We start from the raw sequence: 16,876 nt of genomic DNA, 5'->3' as shown, positions 1-16,876 counted from the left end.
GCATTGGTTAGCATCTAATACAACCAGCCACCCACTTCTGTAGGATGTCTGGACAGTGCTGTTACTGTTATTCTAAATGTAATGGACATCAGATATCACTGATGTATCACTAACAGGTTAAAAGGATCAGGGTTTAAGTAGGTGGGGGTTGGCGATCATCAGATTACTCTCTGTCTAGTTTGAGGGCCTGTAAATCAGAACTCGTGTTTTAGTTTAAAAGAGTGTTATTCTAACTATTATCAGCTTCTAGATCTTGCTGTTGCATGGTAAGCAGAATTTACAGTGGTTTAGTCCATTAGGATGCACAACAAATACTCCTCAAGGACACGAGCCAGTACTATCAGTGCACCCTCCACAAATGACTTCCATCTGGCCCTAGGCCATCAATCTGACACACGTCATCCTGCAATCCATCAGATGTCCAGTGGGGTTTTGCGTGCTTGTCTGTGTGTGTGTGTGTGTGTGTGTGTGTGTGTGTGTGTGTGTGTGTGTGTGTGTGTGTGTGTGTGTGTGTGTGTGTGTGTGTGTGTGTGTGTGTGTGTGTGTGTGTCTGTGTGTCTGTGTGTGTCTGTGTGTGTCTGTGTGTTTGTGGAGCTGGCCAGACCCCACCAACCCCCATGTTGTCTCCTGATTGCAGCTGTAGTTTGCTTTCCTCTTCCTTCTGTCTCTAATATGCCCTAAGTGCACCCCTGCTCCATCTGCATGCATTATATCATCTATGAAATCAATGTCCCAATGAAACAGAATTATGCTACTTAATATGGGTGAGGGTGATGGATCCTGGTCATGGGGAAAGCACAGAGCTGAGAAAGCAGGGCTGTCATCAGTATGCAAAACATGTTCCTCTCTGCCACTTTCAAGTTCACTACAGTTATGATCATTATTCAAATGTGACACACAGAAATCAACTAAGGAGCGCAACACAATTTTCTTTAATCAAGGCAATCATATCACTACTTTTATATTAAAGGTCCAGACTTAATGAGGAAATGTTTATGCCATATTCCTGCTGAAGCAAGTCGGAGGTTAACAAATATCCAAACTTGCATTAAAGCAGTTTTGCCCATGAAAGCTTTTCATTTTACAGTAATGCATAAATGCATAAGCTAATCACATATTTTCTATGCAGCAATTAACAAAATAATTAGCATAAGTAATTGACATAGCATTCTGCGCTACTCATCAGAAACCAAGAGCCCAAGCCAACATGCCATACAACAACTCGCTCCTTTACTCCTGCTGCCCTGCCATTCATCTAACACATCACACATGCCATGGACAGTAACCCCCTCCAACCAATCTCTACTCACTTTCACAGGCCATAAAATATTTACTCCACAACCTGTGTTGCCTTCATTATTCATGAACTCACTTGACACTTTGAATGATTTAAGTGGCATCCTGCTCACCCCCATGAGGAAGACATAAAGGAAGAGATGGGACAGGAATCATAAATATGGCACACAAATATAAGTGTCCATCTTGATCCCAAATGCTTCTCAGGATGTTCATTATAGATGAGAAGAAAAATGAATAAATCAAAGTGATCTGTGGAAATATAGTTTAATAGCGTTCTTCTTCTTTCCCAGAAAGTCTTCCATTTCAGAGGAAAGATTTCAGCATACTTGGTGCATGCTAAAATGTCTGCCTTGACTCATTTGATCCATTCTTTTTGCAAGAAATGATTTAATCTATACAGACACTGCCACTGATGACATGTCCTCAAACTTATATGCTCAATTTCAATCAATTATGCTTTGCTGATATAAGTAATTGCTACACTAATTACCTTGATAAATGATAGGGTTATAGAGGATCAGTGTCTCCCAATGCAGCATGGATTCCACAAATACACAATGCTTTATACACCTATGTCATTTTGGACATGTGTTCATAATAATTGAATATATGAGAATATCATGTGGTTTGAGTGGGATATTCAGGGAAGCGGCTTTGACAGGAACTGGATAAAGCACTGAGTTTGAGTAAAAGCGAGCAGCAAGTGTCATTAACTCCTTTAAAAAGCTAGGTGCATGGTGCATGTCATGTTATTTGCCAACACTGGGTTAGGAAAAATCATGTAATAAAAAAAAACACAACAGATCAAGCTATTACAGGAAAATATTCATTAACAGATTGGTGCCATGGAGGGCCATCGCTACCTCAAATTTGACCTTTTTTCCTGTAACAGCACTCTCTGAAGGGTTTATTCCTCTTATACAGCACTATTTGCCAATACTAATGACACGCCGCACACCTTATTCCTTTATTAATATGTACAGCATTTCACTTTATGTCAAACTTGTGTATGTCACAAAAAACATTCTAATGTAAACATATCATCTTTACTGTTGTCCAACAGCTGCTATTACATTATAAAAGCTATAAACAGTCATTCTCTCACCAATATTTTTCTCTCTCCTTTGAATATAGTAAAACAAATTATGCAGTTTGTTAAGTTCCTGAGAAAACTCATAAAGCCCTCTGTCCTGAAGACATTCTTGTGTTGGAAAACATAAAGGAAAAGCGTTATTTTTATTCGTTATAGAATGCTGACATAAAAGGTGACTCCTTCTATAAACGCTAAATAAAAGTCTTCTCGCAGAAAATGTCACAATATAAATGATTTCACCGGATTTTTTATGCTGCAGTGTCCACCATATAGATGTAGAGCAACCACACTGATATGACCTGTTATTTACTTTGCAAGATTTTTTCAGAGCTGCTGTTATGGAAATGTAATCAATAGCATCTGACCAATCAGAATGGAGACGACAATAGCGCTGTTGTATAAATATAAACAGCACATCTATAATACAGCACAGCAGCTCAGATATTGATTTTCATATTGATATAACAGTAGGCATGGTGAATTGTCTGATGTGTATGTAAATGACTCTTTTCAATTACATTGCTTTTATTTGAAAACACTGATGAACCCATCTGAGATGGCATTATGTTAAGCGTATTAAACACTGACACAAATGCTAAAAATTGCATGTTTTTCCATTTCGCAATCTCTGGTTTACCCACACTGTGTTTGCTTTTCCCTGCTGTTTCAACGCTGACCAAACGTTTGTCTCGTATTTCAGGGCAGCCTGGACTCTCTGGGATGAACAGTGCTTTGAAAAGACCAGCAGGCTAAGAGGAGCATCCCTTTCAGTAGAAAAGGGGTCATGACCACAATATCACTCACTGCTGAGAGCAAATTGCACCTAATAATGCCTTTAGAAAGGCGCCATTAAACTCATGTCTCCTCATGAAGAAAAACCTTCTACAGTGGAGAATGAACAGTGCCATGCCAAGATTCATTCAAGTCCTGTTGCCATAAGTCATTATAACTGCACCAGAACGATCCTGGAACTAAAACACAGAGAAGGTCTTGTTAGCTTTGGTGTTTTTAAATTAAGTTGTTAACAAGAGCCCAAAAAATTACATTCAATCTTTTTACTTCCATTTTCTAAAACCAAGAATTAAAATCCATGTCTCACATATACTTGGTTTATAGCTTCTCACTGATTGTGAAAATCAGTATCCATGTTCATTCTTTTTTGGGAATGGATTACTGTGTATGTGGTGAAACAGAACAAAGAGAGGCAACTCTCCTGCCACTTTCTGTGAATGAAGATGTAAGCGTGGGATGACTGCAGAGAGATGTGAAGTGTGCTCAATATTCACTAAGGTCTTATATACCCAGCCAACTGGGGACAATGCCTGCATCAATAAGCAGAACATGCAGAACAAGCACTGGTGGCCACAGCCACTGTCATAAGGACACTATATTACAAAGCTGATGCAATAGTGTCAGTTAATAATGCAAATATCTGAAAAGCATTTATTAGAGTTATGAGTGAGACCCAACTATCTCTTTCCGTTCCTGTTTCTAAAGCCTCCTTTCCCCCAAAATGTCTTTGATGTGAAATGTACACCACCTAATCCTATTAGTGAGTTTAATAATCTGTGCAATCCCTTTGTATTACAATACTATTATTCCTGTTGGAGTATATACGGTGTTATTATGTAAAGCTTCCCTCTGACTGTCATTTCTGGAACATTTAGCACTGTTTTTGAACATGTAATTAACCAGCAAAACAGGGCCAGCTGTTAATTAATTATTGATTATATTAAACTGATGGTTTATGTGAACATAAACCATCAGTTTAATATAATCAATAATTAATTGTTAATTGTAAAAATGTTCCTTTCTGTAAACTTACTAAAAACCTGAGTACTTTACATAATTGAATAAACACATTACCATTGCACACAGACATTCTTTGCTATTCTATATAATCCAGTGTTGAACAAAGATATTTCACCAGTTTTAACATTATTCAGACTGACAGTACTGCCTGTACAAAGCTCAAGGGCAGGTCGTTCCAGTGACTGCTTTCTCAACGTCAGCATGTCTGAAATATGCTTCTTCTGAATTTAGTAAGGGAAATGTTATAAACCATATGAACATATTTATTCTTCCAGGCACATGGAAAATTACCATCTTAGCCATGTGTACGGTAAATGAGCACTTAGTCCTTCTACCGAGATCAATAATTAAAACTAGTCAGTCTGAAGATGTGTGTGTATGTGTCTGAGAGAGAGTGAAGCATGACTAGCAGTGCTGCCAGTTATTGTTCATCCTTCTTTTCAGGCCACAGGGTTCCACTGCCCTGTGCTCTTACAGCATTGGCATGCATCATGTGCCCTGTTCATGCCTTTCATCTTTCGTCTATGTGTATACCCCTTCAGTCTGAACTGCTCCCCTGGAGCCATGAAGATAAAAGTTGAAAGACAAAGTGGGTGCACATTTCTTTCACTGCTCTCTCTTTGTTCATCGTGTTGATGCGCAGTTAATCACAGCTGATTTTCAGCTCTTGTTTGTTGATGTGTACACTGTCTTGCCACTTCTCCCAGTGCTAATTTCTCCAATTGGGCTGCTAAACATTTGTGATACTGGACTATGTGCATGCGTGGCTTTGTCATAAAGCTTCCACATGAGGAATAGGTCAATTAGCCTGGCTATTAAAGGGTACAAAGCTAATTAGCATATAGATCCTGGCATGAGCAATAATATCACCCACTGACTGCCAGTCTGCTGCTGTCAGAACAAAATTTCCCTTAGCTGTCAATAAAAAAAACAGTTGTAAGCGATTTTGTCGGTATTCGCCCAGCACAAAACAGCATGCACCAGAAGGCAACTCTTCACGTCTTCCCCCCTCTCCCCCAAGGCTTCATCCATCAGTATCCACTCGCTTCACTCCTCCTGCAGGCACTCTGTCTATCTCATAGCCTCCATAACTCACATGCCCTCCGGCTCTCTCAGTGGGACAGACATTCAGAGATCTCATAACCAGAGCTCCATATAACAGCAATCTTGTCTTTAGTGACATAAATACAATAAATGCAATAAACTCAGTGAAGCATTTTAGCTGTGAGGCCTAAGGACTTTCATCATTATTATGCTATTATCTTATTATAAGAAAATATTAAATAAAAAATACTTTATACTCACTCCTTTTACTGGTTTCTCTTCAGCATATTAGCTCTGTATAATAATAATAATAATAATAATAATAATAATAATAATAATAATAATAATAATAATAATAATAATAATAATAACCTGTTGTCCTTAAACAGACAAATTACTTTATTTTGATGTCCTACAATGGCAGTTATATTTTATACAACAGGACAAATGAATGCTCAGATCTGATTGGTCAGAGGGTGTTAAATATTTCTACAGCAGCTCCGTCAGTCCTGCCAGCTGCCAGGTTTATATTAATGCACATTTAATTCAAATTTGTCAGATAAGTTATTGTTATCTAAGTTATTGTTTCTTTGGTAACAACTGACACAGGAACTCCACAAAGGTGGATTTAAAAAAATGTGTAATCATTAATCTAGTGGTGTTTTTGGTGAGGTTTATTAAGATTAAAAGAACAGTTATTTCATTAATAAAACTTGTAATTAAGAGAAAATGAAATATAAAAATTACAGCAATCATTGGTATTAACTTTTGGGCAGTAACACATTCACCTCAGGCTTCACCACATTACCTTTAGTACTTTATCCTATAAATAATGTGTATGTTATACAGTGAAATACTCACAATATCATCAAGAGGCTTTATGTCATTCATAATTCTGGTCATTGTAAATAACACAGTACTTTATACTGACATTGATCGCTCATAAAGTATAAATAACCTCTGGCATCTCAGTATCCACTATAACATGCAAATATATATCCATAAAGTGCTAATCAGAGCATGGATACTTTTCTTAGTCAAACTAAATCAAGTCAAGAGGCTTTTATTGTCATTTTGACTGTACATAGCTGATGCAGTACATAGTGAAATTAAGCAACGTTCCTGAAGGACCAGGGTGCTACATATAGACAAAGAGCTACATAAAAAGAGCTATAAAGTAAAATGAACCTATTATATTTTAAAAAACATTATGTGCTTTCTTCCCACTGTATTGTGCTAGCTAGTGAAATTTTTACTTCAATCTTAAACTAGTGACGCTGACTCTCTATGTTTTCCAGTTGCCTAGCAACCATATCAAGAGCATGATGTTCCATTAAGACATATATCATTATTTCCCATGTAACAGGTTCTGTCTCAATGAGCCCATGTAACAGGTTCTGTCTCAAAAAGTACAGAAAGAAAACCATATTTATTGAGTTATTTTTTAAGCATTGTAACTGAATAGCTCTCAGGCTCAGGCACCACTTGCTACTTGCAACCACTACTTTCTGTGGACGATGAGTGTAAAAGCCATTTAAACTCAAGAGTCAGAATATTCCTAAACATATGAATAAAGAATGTTTTGTAGGAACATCTGAGATTTATTTTTTGTATATATATTGAAAATCCATGCACTAATTTGGGAAATAATATTGCTACATATGGTACATAAAAGAAGCAGTCTTTCAAGTCTCTACAAATTTGCAATTACACTGTACATTTGAGTAATTTAGTGAGGTAGTGGGGTATTTTTTTTTCTAAATTGCTTTTCAGCTTAAATAAAAAGAGAAAATTAGAGGGAGAAATTTGGGTCATTCATTATTATTCACACATGATCATTGCTACTCTTTAAGCAGTTCCTAAAGCAGTTTCCAATCTGTTACACCAGCAATTTAGGTGAATATTAAGCACACTCTTCTCTTTATCTTTCCAGTTATCAATATACCTGAGTTAGATGAAGATTCACAACAAACTATTAAACACCCTAGTCAAACTCAGCTTCAAACCATAACAAATTATCAACACCCTCAGCATGTGGCTTCCTTCATCACAGCCTCTGCACCAGAACCCAATTTTATCCCTCAGTGGCTACAAAGACTATTCATTAATGCTGTTGTATTGCATCTTAGTGATTTACAGAGTGAACACATCAAAAGTGTACAAACGCAGGGCTGTGTATGTGTGTTCTACAGCCTCTTGTGATATGTGAGGAGGCGATCGCCATGAACCACTCTAAAAGTGACCAGATGGCGAGAATGAGCTGGAGCATTCCTCCAGCCGTGACTGCTCTGCATTTTAAACAGTCTCCCTCTCTACATCTCCTATCTCTCTCCCGCTGTCTCAACTGTCACACACACACACACACACACACACACACACACACACACACACACGCGCGCGCACACACACACACACACACACACACACACACACACACACACACACACACACACACACACACACCCAGGGCAGAAGGCATGGCCAATTAGCATCATGCTGCATTTCACACGGGCCTGTAAACCTGAGTTATGAATATTTTGAGGTTGGGTGTCCACATTGACAGAGAAGGGGAAATGCATGGGACAAAAAATGTCATTGTATGTCCATGGTTTCTCTCTAAAAAGCTGCAATGCATACATGAAACTATGAATCAAGAAGAACACGATCTTCAACTACAGCCATCACTAATTGGATTACTAATTATGTTTCAAGTTTCAAGTTTATTGTCACGGGCATAAAGAGTGTTTAAAATATCTATCAAATTAAAAGTAATTTTTTGTAGTACAAAAAGGAGCAAACTAAAAACCTTCAACACAGACAAAAGACATTAGGTTATTAGACTATATAACATTGAATAAACATCAAATGCAACAAATTCCAAAAATGTATTTGAAAGAGAACAGAAACCTGCAAATGACTATGATATAATCCCAATAAAACTGAACACCAGAGAACTGTAGTGATATCATGCTCGGGTAAAATCCTCTCCAGACATGCTAATGGCTTTTACAGCTGTGCTGATTTAAAACTGATGAGGCAGTGCCATGACAGAGTGTGTCTCTCTTCACCATGCAGTTACAAAATATACAAACATCAGATATAATATAAATGACCCTGGCAGAGCTCCAGAAGCTTAGCCTGGTTCTGTTTACTGAACAAAGCCAGACCCAATATTTTCCCCAGAAAAGGGAGCCTCCTGTGTATTCATTAAACTCCCTTTTCCAATGGTTATCCCCACTTCTTTTGCATTGCTGTCAAATGTTCTTTAGCCAATAGAGGCTCATTTCAAACCATTAATTAACCAGGGTTGACTGCAAGTGGTTCCCTTCTCTGTCGCTCAGTCATCCGCTGAAGGTTAAAAACTGAAGGAGAAGTGTTACTTCATAGGGCATTAAGAACAGAGAAAGCAGCCTGGCTAATGAGTCAAACTTTCATATAAAATCCTTTCATAATGCTGTCTTCTTAACCCACACAAGCTATATTGTTTAGCGTTCATCACCCTAAAAAGCAAACTGGTCATTGATCCCGGTAGTGCTGAGCATGATGATAAGTGAACTGATGAAGACATCAGCATAACCTACATATGTATATTGGAGTGAAAATATCTGAAATAATATCTGATTCTGAAAATAATACCTTGAGGCATATGATGACAAACAAGCATTTTATACCGGATCTCCTCCTACCTTTCGGAGCCTTGTTCAGTGAATAACAGAACTGCCTTTGACACCACTGCTGCTCCATTTGCATACTCTACTGAACTGCAAAGACATTTAGCATGGTAGACACATGCTTACGACAAGAGTCACGGGACAGTGTAGAATACCATTGGACCATTTGCTACTGTATGTCTGGTCTTCTGATAGCATGTCACACCCAAGGACAACATGGTTATTTATCAGCTGGCCAGCATCCAAGAAAAGCAGAGTGAGCATAATAGAGGATGGTGCTGAACAGCACGTCTACACTTAATATGAGCAGCACACAATCGAATTCTCTTCTTGCCCCCGCTCACAGTCATTATAACATTTCAATGCTGTACTGCAAACATGCAACCAAGCCTAAGTACGCAGCACAGCCGATTTTAGAGATTAATGACACACTTTCAAGTCTGTTTTGAGCTGAATTCATTAGCGGGTTGGGTATCTGCACCAAGCTGTATGAGTGACAGAATCACTGAGCTACGGCAGCACCATATGCTCCCTTCCCTTCCAATTAGTGTCAAGCTTAAGTATAAATTGTTGAGCTTTAGATTGTTGTCTCAACTCGTGCACATCCTTGTAAAAGAATATATGTCATAAAGTCATTAAACACATGTTTACAGACCGAGTTACAAACAGTATTCAGCTTTAAACTCACTCCCAGCTAATGAGTTAAAAAAAATCAAGCTGATTTTGGATAGTTTATGCGGAACTCCAGACCAAATGCATTGCTTTCCCCTGCTTCTTCGGTTCATGTAGCTGGGTTTCACAGTGATCTGGATCTTGAGTTGTCCCTGTTCCACTGGTCTGATGAGGTATCCAGATGTTTTGGCTCACACTTCACCATGTCCTGAGCTGATCTGCAGGCCTCACTTCTCAAAGCCCCCAGTGAGTGAAATCAGAGAGATGACCGAATTAAATAGACTTTATTCACAATTATTTTCACACAAACATGTCTTTGGATGACTGATGTGCATAGGCCATTAAGGATTATTTGACTGCCCAATAATCACAGCATGGAATGCTGTCATAGTCAAGAATTTATACAGTAAATACAGTATTTATGCCTGTTTCCCTCTGTGTGACAGGAAAATCTTAATGAAACATTCAATTCATTTACATTATAGACATAAGCATTTAAAATATATTCTGTGACTATTAGAATTTGGATTTGCACTGGTTTATTTACTACTGCTAAACTGACTTCAAAATGAACAGCAATTTCTATCTCAATATCACACAAAAAAAGAGAAAGCTAGAGGATTTAATTTATGTATGTATACTTTTGTGTACTTGTTCTGTTTGATGTGCAGTATATACATCTCTGTTGATTATTATACTCATTCCATCAATAATGTTTGATGTTGTTTTTGTAAAGTCTTTTTGTCTAAATACCTATCCATGTTTGAACAAACTGTGTTGAAGTGCAAGCTTTAGGTAGCTGGAATGTTTGAAGTGCAAGCTTTAGGTAGCTGGAAAAAACATATTGAGTAAGCAAATTCTATATCCACAGTCTATTATATCATATAATGGCATAAATGATCGCCTTAATGTGATACCTAACATTCCTTTTTAGTTAAAGTGTGGCACCTAAAACATGTAGTCTACATTTTAATGCAGAGTGTTAGGCAAAAATAGCTAACTATCCGGCTAGCTCAGGCAGTAGACATGGCACCTGCATTTTCTCTAGATTTGAAAGAAAATCTGTATGATCCAGCATCATATGATGTTATACAGACAAGGAACTTTGCAGCTCATGAAATGAAAACAAAAACTGATCAATTGTTAAAAAGATGTCCAAAGGCAGGTCATTCAGGGTTTATTTTAAACACCAGTGATGCAATTCCCACTTTAGTGCATACTCAACTTCACAAAATAAAACAGTTATGGCAATTCTAATGAACCTCCTGCCAATAAGTATATAGCATACAATTGAATGCCATTTTAAACACAGCAATTCCTCTGGGTTCTACAAGACCACTGTGGCATGGAGAAGCCTATTAAACAAGTCAGAAGAACATTTGAACTGATATAAAAGCGATTAAAAAAAGGAAAAACCAGGAGGGCTTGGAAAGGAATCAGATAAGGATGTTCCACACCGCTGCAGTATTCTCTCTTTTTTTCTGCACAGCCATTCCTTTTTTTTCCCCCTCAGACCCATTAGTCTTTTTCAGACTTTTATACACTGCACTGTAAAGAAATGCTATACAGAGAGTTTTCACGTATTTAAGATGGCCAGTGATGACCCAGTTTGTGCTTTTCCTCCTAGCAAACAGATGTATACTGAGTTTTGTTTAGGGGTTCATACTTCTTATTCAGCAGTGCTCTTTAGGAGAATAGACATTTCTTTGAAAACAAGATAATAAATACATAAACTCTTCTGAACACATTGAACTATTGCACAGCTGAAGTTTGCTTTGAAGCATGCTTAAAATTTACAAAGTATTAAACAACATATTCACAAGAACCGTGTGGAATTAAAGCATCAATGCTCAAGACCCAACCATATGCATAAAAAGCTTTACACTTTTATTGATTTCTAATAAGCTTTCTAATTCTGAATACAACCATCATTGGGAAAAATGAACCAAACAAAAACAAGGCTTAGATGTATTGACAACATAGCTGGATTTTTAGTAAAAATTGACATTTATAGACAAATATCTTGTAACTTGGATGTAGGTGGGCAGCATCTTAGAGAGTTTATAGAGCAAATACAAACCAAGTAAGACCATGAGTAAGAGCAGACATGAGCATGACATGCTTGTTACCTCTGCTGTTGATATAACACATAACTATATGTATTAACCTGAAATGTTTCTGTCAGGGGCTGTTTAGGCCTCAGGAGCAGTAAGCAGGTCAAAAGGTTCAGATATCTGCTTAAGCTTTAGAAGGAATCCTGTTTTGTTTTTACCGAATTCAGGGTATAATACCAGAGCGGTATCTCTAGGGCAACACATCCAGCTCTGAATAATTCACATACATTAAACATTCTCTCAGGTGGATTTTGTGCTTGCTCCAACACTCAAAAATATGTTAATCTCCATAGAATGCAGTTTGTTTCTTCAGCTCTTTGTTACAGTGAGCAACTGAAAATTGATACACAGTATTTTTTGAGCCTTTCTGTATAAATGAATTACTCACTATTACTACCAGAACTTTAATCCATGTCTAACTAATACTGGAAACATACATTAAACTACACATGTATAACTATAGATGTATAATTCTATAAACAGATGTGTTTCAGCTTATGTGCTACATATAAGAAAATTAAATTAAAATGCTGGCCAGGCACGTTTGTGTGCATTAAGGGAGAATGTGCTACAAAACTGCACACCCATCCATCACAGCCTAATCAAAACTATAAATTTCATCCACACATGTTACAGAGTCTTGGAGGAGCCTAGCTAGTTTCAGGAACAATTACTCTTGACTGTAAATTGAAGGGGGAAAAGGTTTCTGACATCTCTTGTGCATGAGGAGAAACACAGAGTGAACAAATGATCACGTTTCTTATCCAGAAACAAACATCTGTTAATCTCATCAATATGGCCTCACCATTTTTTTTTCCAGTCAGTAAAATGAATATATTTAGTTTGGATTCAACCACAGAGGATATTTTTGCCTAAAAAAAAATCATATTTTATCCAAATTCATATCTTTACTATATATATATGAAATCCATATCGCTTGAAAGTTTGTGAACCCTTTAGAAATGTTTATATTTCTGCATAAATATGATCCAAAACATTATCAGATTTTGACAAACGTCCCCAAAACCGACAAAGCGAACATAATCAAACATATCAGACAAATAGATTATACTTGATCATTTTTTTATTCAGGAAACTGTTCCAATATTATATATCTGTGAGAGGCAAAAGTATGTGAACCTCTAAGATTAGTACTTAATTTCAAGATCAAATCTGAGTCCATTCAGTCAATCCAAACAATCAGATGTTTGCAAGTGTCCTATTTTATTTAAAGAACAGAGATATTTTAAAGTCTTATGTTCATGACGTGTGTTTGTGGAAGGGGCTCATTGAAAAAACAATGGAGATTTCTGAGGGCTTCAGAAAACGAGTTATTGTTGCTCATCAGGCTGGAAAAGGTTACAAAATCCTCTCTTAAGAGTTTGGACTATAGTCATATAGATTCTGTACAAATTGAGAAAATTTAAGACCACTGGTACATTCTCAGAAGTGGTCAACCAACAAAAATAGTTGCAAAAGTAAGACATATAATAATCTGTTGGGTTAGAAAGGAATTCAGGGTAACTTCTCAGCAAGTAACCTCTTTTACTTCAGCTTATGTTAATGTTCATGAGTCTGCCATCAGGTGAACACTGATCAACCTTGGTGTGCAAGGCAGAGTTGCAAGGAGAAAGCCATTACTCTTCAAAAAGAACATTGCTGCCCATGACGTTTGCTAAAGATCATATGGACAAGCCAGAGGACAACTGAAAAAAATAATTTGAGACCAAATGAGGAATGAGACCAAAATAAAACTTTTTATTTTGAAATGAAAAGCATTATTTATGAAGAAAGGAAAATACTGGTGGTGGTAGTATCATGCTTTGGGCATGTACTGCTGCATCTGGTGCAGGACAGCTTGCTATCATTGATGCAACAACGAATACCGAATTATTTAGAATATCTCAAAATGAAAATGGCAAGACATCTGTCCATGAACTGAATCTCAAGAAAAATGGGTCATACACCAAGACAACTAGCTCAAGCACCCAAGTCTGTCTACCAAAGAATGATTGATAATGATTGATAAAGATGATAATGTTTTAGAATGGCCAATTCAATGTCCTGACTTTAATCCAAAAGAAAAATTGTGGAAAGATCTGAAGCAAGCAGTTCATGTGTGGACACGCACTAAAATCTGTGTTGAAGCTCTTCTGTACTGAGGAATGGAATAAAATTCTTCTAAGCTGTTAAAAGTTACCGGAAACTTTACTTGAAGTTATTGCTGGACAAGGTTTCACAACAGATACTGAAAGCAAAGGTTCACATACTTTTGCAAGTCACAGATATGTACTGTAATGCTGGAAAATTTTTCTCAATAAACTGAAGAAGTATAATATTGTTGGCTCAATTGTTTGATTGTGTTCACTTTTATGACTTGAAAATCTGATTATGTTTTGGGTCATATTTATGCAGAAATATAGGAATTTTATAATTTTATATATATATATATATATATGTGTGTGTGTGTGTGTGTGTGTGTGTGTGTGTGTGTGTGTGTGTGTGTGTGTGTGTGTGTGTGTGTGGCAGCTGGTCTAGACATGAGATCATTCCTCCATCACAAAACCAAATGAATCCCTTAAGGCTGAATAGTGAATGCACAACAGACATGCTCACAGACATATGCAATAAAAGAAAAAAAGACGAAGCCTCTGACACATCTCATATTATTCACATATATATTCAAAGCAGTCTTTCTTCTCCTTATCCCTCTTCCTGTCTCTTCTTCTCTCCTTCTTTGGTTGCTGGATGTACTGTACAAACAGTGTTTGCAGGACTGCCAGTTCTGCAAGATGTTTTTTGGGCTGCTAGATAAATGAACAGGCCCTGGTCTAAAAATTCACAGGACCTTCGAACAGATGAACAAGCTCAGTTTCCCTCAACCCTGTTGTTTCACATCACTTTTATTGTGCCTCTTGTTTACAGCTGAAAAGAACAGCGTGCAGCTCCAGCATTAAAAAACAAGTCATCAGCTCTTCACGTGGCCATGCAACAACCTCACCATCACTGACTATGCAGTGCTTACCTTTGTCAACCATGCACATTTCTGTTTTTCTACACTTGGTGTTCCTATCTCTCTTTCTCTCCTCCTATATATATATCAACAAGATGAGTGGCCTTTGAATGACCATCTCTGGCTATAATAGCCCCCATAAATCTCAGCAGGTTTACCCTGGCTTAATGGAGGAAAAGGCCAATTCATCACCTCCACACTACTAGAGGCCACAAATATATCAGGATGTAAATTCCAAGCCTATTATTAACTTAATTTTTACCTTGTACCATGTGACCACATTTGTGATTGTGTTTGTTTACATTTCTTATGCAATGCTAGACTGTAATGGGGTGACAAAAAAATGCAGATTAGTGTGACAGACAAATAATCCACTGCTAATCTAGTTTTATAGCTTCTTCTCTTCAGCTGGTGTTATACACCTGATGCTTTCTCTCCATCTCTCTCTCATGCCTCTGTAGAAATAAACTTCATAATTATGCAAATAATACATTTGTTCTTAAAGAGGCTCAAATATTAAGACACTTCCATGGATTTGCTGGATTCTATTTAAAAAGAATTGTGAGTCAAAATTCCTAAAAAAATGTTTTACCCAAGTCAAATACCATGTTTATATAAACACGTTTGCATGGTCCTGTAGTATTTATTAAGCATGAGACGTCATTCGTATGGTGGATAAAAATGCCTAATAGGCAGTAATCTAGCACAAGATTGTACTGTTACTTGTTCATTTTCATTCCCTTTATATTACTTCCATATTTCACTAAGAAAAAAGGAAAGAAGCCTTTTCATGGTCAAATTAATGTTTACAATATTGTCATCATGTGTTATGGTATTTGGTAAACTATCAGAAAGCCTGAAAAAAAAAACTTCATTTCAATCTTAACTAATGGCAACAGAAAAATGTTTCAAGCCAAAAGGATCAATAGTTCTCCAGTCATGCTGAGTAATATCGATCTTTTTAAGGGAAGAGTTCCTGGAGCTTGGCAGCAGGGCTCGATAAAGCTGCGACAGGTGGCTACAGTTTGCTCCTGTTTGGCATGGGATCTAAGCATGCACTTTACTGTTTTGATCAGCATGTGTACACAGAGCACATACATGTGACATTAAAGCTGTGACTTTTTGAATTCTCACTCTATACCAGTGAAAATAGACCCAGTGTTTTTTCTGGTAATCCCTCAAAATGGGTCCGAACCTTTACCTGTTTTTCAGGCATATGATTATTCTTTTATTACACAATATGGCCCAAGGTTTGTGGGTACCTGAACATTACATCCATATGTGGGTTTTCCCCAATCTGTTGCTGCAAACCTGGATGCACACAATTATATACTGTAGAATGGCTAGGTATGCTGTTTATTTACATTACAACTTTAATTGTAAGAACGAGGCCCAAAACTGTTCCAGCATAACAATACTTCTGTGCACAATGCCATGAAGACATAGTTTGCCAAGATGGGAAAGGATGAACTTGAGTGGCCTACACAAAGCCCTCACCTCAACCGCAGTGAACACCTTTGGTACAAACTATAACGCTGACTGCACCCCAGGCCTCCTCACCTGACATGTCTGACCTCACTAACTTGTGGCTGAAAAGGCAAATCCTCATAACCATGCTCTATCATCTAGTGGCAAGCCTTCCCAGAAGAGTGGAGGTTATTAGAAATCTGAAATTATATGTTTAAAAAGTAAATATGCATTAAATGGTTAGGTTACCATAAACTGTTGGTCATATAATGTTGGTCCTATATTAAAGCATATTATTCAGCAATTATAATGAATTATTCAGTAACTGCAGTGAAACTAATGGGTTCTCAAGTGTTTATATGGTAGTATTGAATATTTTATTTCAGCTGTCTTTTTATATTTATACAAAAGGTTTTTTGTGACCATACCTATGGTTAAAATCACAATACAAAACATGTGAATACTTTTTCACAGTTTCATATTAGAGGATGATTACACATTTCTTCTTGTAAGTTTGCAGCATCTGTCCACCAAAGCATGTGGATAACATGTTGACATCGTTAACACATTCTGTCAGAACACACATCCATAATTATTGATTATTAGCCTTGTGTTTATTAGATTATTAGACTTTAAAGCACATAGAGTGCACTTCAGAGTACAAAGTGCTCTCAGACTATTTTTCTAGAAC

At 37.1% G+C, this 16,876-nt stretch overlaps 1 protein-coding gene across 2 annotated transcripts in view; it reads right to left on the bottom strand.

Moving 5' to 3' along the window:
- Positions 1-16,876, bottom strand: part of enox1 (ecto-NOX disulfide-thiol exchanger 1) — a 49,172-nt gene that overhangs the window by 21,932 nt on the left and 10,364 nt on the right. The window contains exon 1 of one of the 2 annotated variants that reach the window (XM_027164864.2): positions 8,935-9,025. The exons of the other annotated variant lie outside the window; for it this stretch is intronic. Coding sequence (XP_027020665.1) covers positions 8,935-8,998 — 64 coding nt within the window. The 5' untranslated portion in view covers positions 8,999-9,025. Of the gene's footprint in view, positions 1-8,934; positions 9,026-16,876 lie in introns of those variants that run through there. 2 annotated transcript variants of the gene reach the window in all.

This window comes from Tachysurus fulvidraco, chromosome 6 (assembly GCF_022655615.1).
Source record: "Tachysurus fulvidraco isolate hzauxx_2018 chromosome 6, HZAU_PFXX_2.0, whole genome shotgun sequence".
Taxonomy (NCBI): Eukaryota; Metazoa; Chordata; class Actinopteri; order Siluriformes; family Bagridae; genus Tachysurus; species Tachysurus fulvidraco.
Note: the sequence above shows the minus strand (reverse complement) of the source record. Positions and strands in the feature narration are given on the sequence as shown.